This window comes from Sminthopsis crassicaudata, chromosome 4 (assembly GCF_048593235.1).
Source record: "Sminthopsis crassicaudata isolate SCR6 chromosome 4, ASM4859323v1, whole genome shotgun sequence".
In the NCBI taxonomy this organism is placed as follows: Eukaryota; Metazoa; Chordata; class Mammalia; order Dasyuromorphia; family Dasyuridae; genus Sminthopsis; species Sminthopsis crassicaudata.
In genome coordinates this window covers 337115651-337123558 of record NC_133620.1, presented here as the reverse complement: position 1 = coordinate 337123558, position 7908 = coordinate 337115651, and the positions used below count along the sequence as shown (strand labels likewise).

The 7908-nt window shown below is 58.7% G+C and overlaps 1 protein-coding gene across 1 annotated transcript; it reads left to right on the top strand.

Moving 5' to 3' along the window:
- Positions 1-2129: 2129 nt before the first annotated feature.
- Positions 2130-7533, top strand: FOXJ1 (forkhead box J1). The gene is made up of 3 exons (XM_074260805.1): positions 2130-2268; positions 2916-3577; positions 5736-7533. The coding sequence occupies exons 2-3, from the start codon at positions 3092-3094 to the stop codon at positions 6504-6506; spliced, it is 1257 nt and encodes a 418-aa protein (XP_074116906.1). The 5' UTR covers positions 2130-2268; positions 2916-3091; the 3' UTR covers positions 6507-7533.
- Positions 7534-7908: the final 375 nt, after the last annotated feature.

The following is a 7908-nucleotide window of genomic DNA, read 5'->3' as shown; positions in this document are numbered from 1 at the left end:
CAATAATCTCTTTCCTTGGGCCTGTATAATCTGGGTGATTCCGTCGGTGAGCATACAGAGCTACTTCTGGTGGTCACTGGGTAGTGTTAAACAGGATGCTTGGGGGAGGAGATGGGAGAATGGAGACAACAGTTAATAGCTAAAACAGCCAGGAACCTTCAACCAAAATAAATATCCTCATTCCTTTTACTGATGACCTGTGTCTTGGTGCTGGGGTGTCAGAACCTACAGCTCATCATCTCTGTCTCAAGCAGCAAAGCAAGAAACTGAGGCTGTGTCCCTGGGAGAAGGCAGTGGTAATCCTGTCCTTGTTTCAAAACGGCTTCCCCACCCCCCACTGCAGATGTGTAAATGTGCTGGAAACAGCTCCTTAGCCCCTTCTTTCTCAGATAGTTCCCCCTTTCCTCGCCTATTTAGATACCTGGCAGGTGGTTATCCCGATCGAGGGGATCTGACAAAACCCATCTTATTAAGACATGAGGCAGCTTATCACCCCTCTCCCAAACATCGCCCTTGTCTATTTTGTCCCTATCAGTCAGGCTAAGGAAACACACCAGGGATAAAGCCACTGTGTCTAAGAGGGGAGGGGGAGAGGCAGCTGAAGTAGTACGCCCAGAGGACCACCACCTCCCTCTTCTGCAGCAGCTCCGGAGGGGGCTGGGGGGCCGGGTCTCCAGTAGCATGGGCAGCTAATCACTCCCTTGCTCAGGCCTCATTCTGTTCCCATCCTGTTATTTCCAGGGACGGGATGATGTTGATTTGTTCACCCTGACATTTCTTCCTCTTCCCACTTCCCAACCCACTTCTCCTCCACCTGGAATCCCCCATTCTGGGAGCTTTGTGCATGTGGAGCACTTTCATAACAAAGAAAGTCTCTTATTTCAGTGACGCTGGGCCCGGGGCAAAAGTGGTATGGTTCCTGGAATTTTGCACGTGTGTGTGTGTGTGTGTGTGTGTGTGTGTGTATACTGTGGGGGACCGTGTCCCCTGGGGCACACATAGGTATGCTACAGGTGCCTCCTCCGCAAAGCAATGGTTTATGGATTGCTGCATGGTTCTCAAAAGTGAATAAAACTGTTTACAGAGGAAGGGCAGCTGAGAATCTGGCCTGCTGGTGGGAGGTTTGGTGCAGCTTTCTCCAAAACGCCCCGCAGTCATTAGAGTCCCCGGAGTGGAGGTAGGAGACGCCGAAGAGTAGGAGGGCGAGGTGGGGGGGGGGGGGGCGCTTCTTGGTGGGAGTCGACATGCCTTTCCCAGAGCCTCCACACCAACTTCCTGGGCAACAGCTCCCCTCCCCCCATGACCCGGTTCTCCCTGTGCAGGCCTGTGGGATGAAAACTAGAGCGCTTCGGAGCACACTGAGGCCTTCCGTAATTACTGCAAGGACCGTGGGCCGAGCGCGGCCGGAGGCGTGCAGGGGAGCGGGCGCTCTCTGCCCCCAGCAGAGACTCCTCACCTTGCTCCGGGCGCTTGCCGGCCTGCGCCCCTTTCCACTGACATAAGGAGCGGGGACGGGGAGAAGAGCGCCTTTCCCTAACCGCTCGGACAGGCAAGGAGAGGCCCGCCCGCGGCCTGTCCTCCCGTTTGCTTGGCCCCAGGCGGGCACCGGGCGCACGGCCAGCGAGCGTGGCGCTGGGAATCGGGGCCGGGCACGGAAAGAGAACCGAGGAGCGGGAGGGCTGCAGGGGACTTCACCGAGCGTGCACCGGGAGACCCCGAGCCCGCGCCCGGGGCGCAATCCCGGGGAGCCTCACGTAGTTTGGAGTTCATCAACCTCCAGTCAAGCAGGGCGGGGACAGGGGGCAACCGGCGAAATGGTAGAGCGGCCTCCCGGGAACACAGGCGCGGAGCTGGGAGCTGCGCGGGTCTCCAGCGCTCAGCGCGCGGCCCACAGAGCTGGGCGCGGGAATGCCGGGAGCGAGGGGGGCGGGGTGAGGACCGCGGAGCCGTACGGAGTTCGAAGCGAGTTAGCGGGGTTGAGAGTGGCAAGTGCCCGCGGTCTCCTTGGAGACGCGCGGACCAATGGCCGAGGCAGAAGCTGTTTATAGGGGTGGGGCGTCGCCATGGTAGCGAGAGAAGCCTTCCCGAGCAGCTACTTAATGCCGGTCCCAGGGCCGCCAGTGCTCAGAGAAGCGCAGCCGGGAGGGGGGGGTGGGACGAGGGGCGCTGGCGGGGCCACGAGCTGGGGGCGGAGAGTGGCGGGGGGCGGGGTGGGGGGGCCCTTTCCTTCCAGAACCTTCCTCGGGCCGGGGCCGCGCTCTGAGCCAGGTAAGGGGCGGGAGCGGGGAGGGAAAAAATAAAGAGGGAAGAAGGCGGGCGGGAGGACTGGGGCAGGGGCCAGAGGGGGCAGCCAGTCCTGAGCAGGCTTCCTCGTCCCACGAGCTGACGCCCCCACGGATTTGGGGGATCGCGGCTGCCTCTGCTCGAGCCCTTAGCTGTCCCTGTGGCTTCCCCGGCTTGACTTCTAATTTTTCTGCCTCCCTCCCGCAGCCCCGGCTCCCTGCTCCCCTCCACCGTTCCTGCCGTGGGTGGGGGAGAGCCCACTGGATGCCCCGCTCTTCTAAGAGAGCGGGGAAGCTCAGGAGGCCCGCACTGCCTGCCCCCGAACCTTTTGGGCTAGGAAAGTCCACCCTAGAGCGCTTCTGGGCGGAAAAGAGAAGGCGAGAACTACGGGGCGGGCTTTCCGAAGTTGTGGCCGGACCCATCCCGACCGACGTGCCCCTGTCTCGCCTTCTTCTTCTCAGCCCGAGACCTCGGAGATCCTCCTCTAGCCCTGCCCCCACCCCCTCCCCACCTCTGTCCCCCCTGACAGGGCGATTTAACACAACTCCCCCGCCCCCCCGGGCCTGGCTCCCGCCTCTCCCTCGGTGTAGTTCGTTCCCTCAGCTCTGTCCCCCCACCCACCCACTTCCCAGGCTTGACCCGCCCGACGTGTTTCCTGGAGGCAGCCTCGAGATGGATCTAAGCAGCGCCACCGCCACCCAGGAGACCCTGTAAGCGGAGCTGCGGTCACCGGGCCAGAGGACTCGGCAGAACCGGCCCGAGCTCAGCACTTGGATGTTGAGCCCACCCGCGGGGAGGCCCCCCAGACATGGCAGAGAATTGGCTGCGTCTCTCCGGAGCGGGGGTGGTGGAGGAGGGGGGTCTGGAGGAACCCAGCGGCCTGGATGACAGCCTGACTAGCCTACAGTGGCTGCAGGAATTCTCCATCCTCAACGCCAAGGCCCCCTCCCTGCCCCCCGGGGGTCCTGACCCCCACGGCTACCACCAGGTGCCAGGCTCAGCAGCCCCTGGCTCGCCCTTGGCTGCAGATCCCGCCTGCCTGGGACAGCCACACACCCCAGGCAAGCCCACCTCCTCCTGCACTTCTCGGAGCGCTCCTGCTGGGCTACAGGCCCCACCCCCCGACGACGTGGACTATGCCACCAACCCCCACGTGAAGCCACCCTACTCCTACGCCACGCTCATTTGCATGGCCATGCAGGCCAGCAAGGCAACCAAGATCACGCTTTCCGCCATCTACAAGTGGATCACTGATAACTTCTGCTACTTCCGCCATGCTGACCCCACATGGCAGGTAGGAAGGACACGCAGGCAGGGACCATCTCCTCCCCCATTCTCCTCTGTGCCAGGGACTCTACCCAGCTCAGCCTCCATCCTTCATCGGACACCCCCCCTCCCTCCTCTTCCCGAATTCAGAGCGGGGGACCCTCCTTCCTCCTAGTCAGGACACCTTGAAGTGTGCAGTCCTCCCACAGTTATCTGAGTCGGGCTTGGATCCTTGCTCTAGATGTTTGGAAGGTCGGTTTGCCCACAGATCAGAACTAAGAACATTGCGGTCCTGCGTGGGTGTTAGTGGTAGGGAAATTGGACCAGGAGAAGAAACATACCCCCAAACAGTGCCTCCTTAGAGAAGAACATGGGAAGTGTGAACTTTGCCCAATGATTGATGGATTTAATAGGAAGAGTTGGGAGGGGGGAGAAATGAAGGAGGGGGCCTCAGGGAGGATTATTCCAAGGATGGACAGAAGTTTTGTCCAAGGCCCTAGAACCTTGTTTCAAGGTCACATGAGTGTCTGAGCATTCCAAGAACTTAAACCCTGAGGTTGAAGAATCCCCAGTCCTAACCAACAGCTTTTTGTCCCCTCCCTTCCCCTCGTCCCCATTCTGAAACTGACAAGCTACTCTTGGCCAAGGTTGTTTGTTCAGGTGTGACCAGCAGCTAGGACTCTTCTCTGGGATGGATGTGTATGCACCCTTCCTGGCTGTGTGAATGTGTGTGTGCTCTTCCTGTAGCTGCAGACCCCCCCTGGAGGCCTCTCCCCAGTTTCCTGACTCAGCTCCTCCCCTTTCTCTCTTCCTACTCTCCCTGGGGGGGCAATTACCTGGGCCAGATGCTCCCCACAGGGGATCTAGCCTGTGACTCTTATTAACTGTTCCAAGGCTCTGGAACTTGACATAACCCAGCTTGGCCTGTAAACAGCCTTGCCAGGACGGCACTGCTCACCCACTGTTGGGAAGTGGAATGAGCTGGCTTTAAAGGGTAGTAGTGAGTTTCCCTGGCATTGGAGGTGTTCAAATGTAAACTAGATGAGTCCTGCTCCTTGTCTGGGATGTGATAGAGATGGGGGCTTGGGGGGAGGGTCTCTCATGTGGAAATAGGTGGCTTCTGAGTTCCCTTCCATCTCGGAGATTCCCGGTGACTGTGACATCCCACTTTCCAACAGAGGCAGGGCCCAGATCCTGCTTCCCTATATGGATCCCCATGATTTAAGGGACACACCTGATCGGCTTTATGGAGGGGGGAACCAAAGACTCTTGGCAAAGTTAGGGCCTTAGATGCAAGGTTCCAAAGGAACCCAATCCCTTCCCACCCTAAAAGCAATGTTGACATTCCCAAGTCTGGGAGAAAGTAGATGGTAAAGTGGGAGTGATGGGAGGCAAACAACAAATACCCACTCCCAAGCCATTCCCACTTGGCTGTAGTTTGAACCCTGACTTCCAGGCAATTGCTGTCTAAAGAACCCAAGCTTTAACAAGATGGGAGAGGTGGAAGGGCAGAGCCCCAACTCTATTCCCTGGAGAGGCTTGGGGTACCAAGAATGAGAGCTATGTTTCTAGCTGGATAATAATCAACTGAGGCTGGTGGGTGGGAGAGAAAGGGTTGGGGAAGCTAAGGCCCTGGGCCAGCCTCATAGCAAATAGTGTTAAGTTCCTGGGTCCTGGCCTTGCCTCCACCCCTCCCCACATATATGCACACATACTGTCTGTAGAGCAGCTATGTCTTCATTCTCCCAGCCTCCAAGCTCCATAAACAGCAGCAGTCCTGCCAGCCCTAAGCAGAGGGTGACAGCAGGTCCAGGCCCTGGGGGAGCTGAAGGTTTTGGCCAAGGGCCAACAACAGGGGGAGAAGGGAGGGAGTGGGATTGGAGGCGGGTGGCACTCAGAGCCACCCTGTGGCTCAGAGCTCAGATGGCTGAGTAGGCAGATATCCCAGCAACAGGAAACAAAAGCCCCCAACAGTGTCCCAGCTCCCAATGTCCCACAGCTGGGGTCTGGGAGCTGGGAGCCAGTGAGTCAAGCCAGAGGGCTCCCCTTTCCTGGATCTGTGGCCTTCTAGAGCCCGCAGCACAAAGGGAAGGTGTCCGCTCCCCTCCCCTGGCTCTCCTGGGCCCACATGGGTCTGTCTCCCTTTCCTCCTCCTCCACTGACCCTTAACCCTTCTCTCTGCCCAGAATTCCATCCGCCACAACCTGTCCCTGAACAAGTGCTTCATCAAAGTGCCTCGGGAGAAGGATGAGCCAGGCAAGGGTGGCTTCTGGCGCATTGACCCCCAGTACGCAGAGCGGCTACTGAGCGGTGCCTTCAAGAAGCGGCGGCTGCCTCCTGTCCATATCCACCCGGCCTTTGCCCGCCAAACCCCCCAAGAGCCTGAGCCGGGCACCTGGGCTGCGCCCCTGGCTGTCAACCCTGAGGCTCAGCAGCTGTTGAGAGAGTTCGAGGAGGCCACGGGCGGTGAGACGGGCTGGGGGGCAGGTGAGGTGCGGCCTGGGCACAAGCGCAAGCAGCCCCTGCCCAAGCGGGTAGCCAAGGCGCCCCGGCCCACTAGCACCACTCTGCTGAGCCAGGAGGAGCAGGGGGAGCTGGAGCCTCTCAAGGGAGACTTCGATTGGGAGGCCATCTTTGATGCCGGCACGCTGGGTGGGGAGCTGGGTGCCCTGGAGGCCCTGGATCTGAGCCCTCCGCTGAGCCCAGCCAACCGCAACAACGTTGACCTGACGGTCCACGGGCACCACATCGACTGTCCTGCCACCTGGGGCCCCTCGACTGAGCCAGCCACCGATGGACTGGACTTTGATGAGACCTTCTTGGCCACATCCTTCCTGCAACATCCCTGGGATGAGAGCCACGGGAGCTGCCTGCCCCCCGAGCCCCTCTTTGAGGCTGGGGATGCCACCCTAGCTGTCGACCTGAACGAGTGGGCCAGTGTGGGTGCCTTCTTGTAAAAAGGCTGGGACCCCCCCTCCCCACACCTCTGGACATAACTCCCCCAAAACAGGAGCCTCAAGGACGTGCCTCCTCCTCCCAGGCAGGGGCTAGACAGGGCTTCTGAGGATGGGACAACTTTCAGACCCCTGCTGCCCCTAAGGCAAGGTTGCCCCTGGGACCCAAGCCCAATGAGAACTCAGAGGGACCAGGAATCCCTTACACACAGTGTTGCTGTACCCAGGTACCCCGTTGCCTCCAGCAAGCAGGCCCTGAGGCCTGAATGGCCCCTCTGCCTCCTCTCTTTCTCCGTGTGCATCTCTGCCTCTGTCTCTTGCCCTCTTCCCCAGGTCTCTATCCAGGGAAAGTTCCCAGGTACAACAAGATGCTAATTAGCTGAAAGCAAATTAAATCCCTGGAGGCTTCTCCCAAGCAAGGCCTTCCTGGGGATGGGGATGTGACTTCGGAGCCAGGGGAAGGCTAGTATGCAAGGAGAGGCCATGAACCATGGAGCCAGAATAAGGGGAAAGAGGGCGGGTCTTGGACTGAAGGGGAAAGAGATATATACTCTCCGAGGCTAGGGGAGTCCAGCAGTGTCCTTTTTAATTTGGGCCCCAAACCCTTGAGGCAGGACAAAGGGTACAGATTGTAGACTTTTCTGAATCAGAGGCTTGAACCCTGTCCAGGAGGCATTTGGGATAAACAGGCAAGTCCCCCCTTCCTGGGGGGGATTGGGGGCAGCTGAGCTGCAGGGCTGGGGAGCAAACTAATGTAGTGATTGTAGCTGTAGCTAAGAGAGAATAGGCTGATTTAACTGGGAATGGGACCCCCTGACCCAGTGGAGTCACGAACTAGAGCTCCGAGGGCTGGGGTATAGGAATTGGGTGTTGGGGAGGGGAGGGTCCCTACAGCTCCCCAGAGATGGGGCTGTTGCAGGGGCCCTGTCTCAGCCTGGGTCCCAGTGGACAGCAGCCCCACACCTACCCATCGGGGACAATTTAACCTTTTTCATGGAAAGTTATTTACAATAAAAGAACTGAAAACAGATACCGCCCTTTTCTTTTTGGGGTAATAAAGGTGGGGAAGGGTTCTGGGCTTCTTCTGAAAAGTGTTTTGGGGTGTGGGTTTTTTGGTTTTTTTAACGACCTATTTGGGTAGGGAGGTCTGGGAAGACTTCTCTACTAACTAGGGCCTTGAGGAGCAGTAAATCTCCCCCCCCCACACACACACATATATATATATATACCTTTTCCTATGGGAAAGCTGAGCTTTGGAGAGTGGGGAGGGAGTGGGGTACTCGGGCTGGAACGTCCCCTCCTCCACCTCCTAAGCCTCTCTGCAGGACTTGAGCTCTGGGATTTATACAGAACTACCTACAAGGCCAGGTGAATTGGCGAACTCATCTCCAGAAGAGAATAGGGG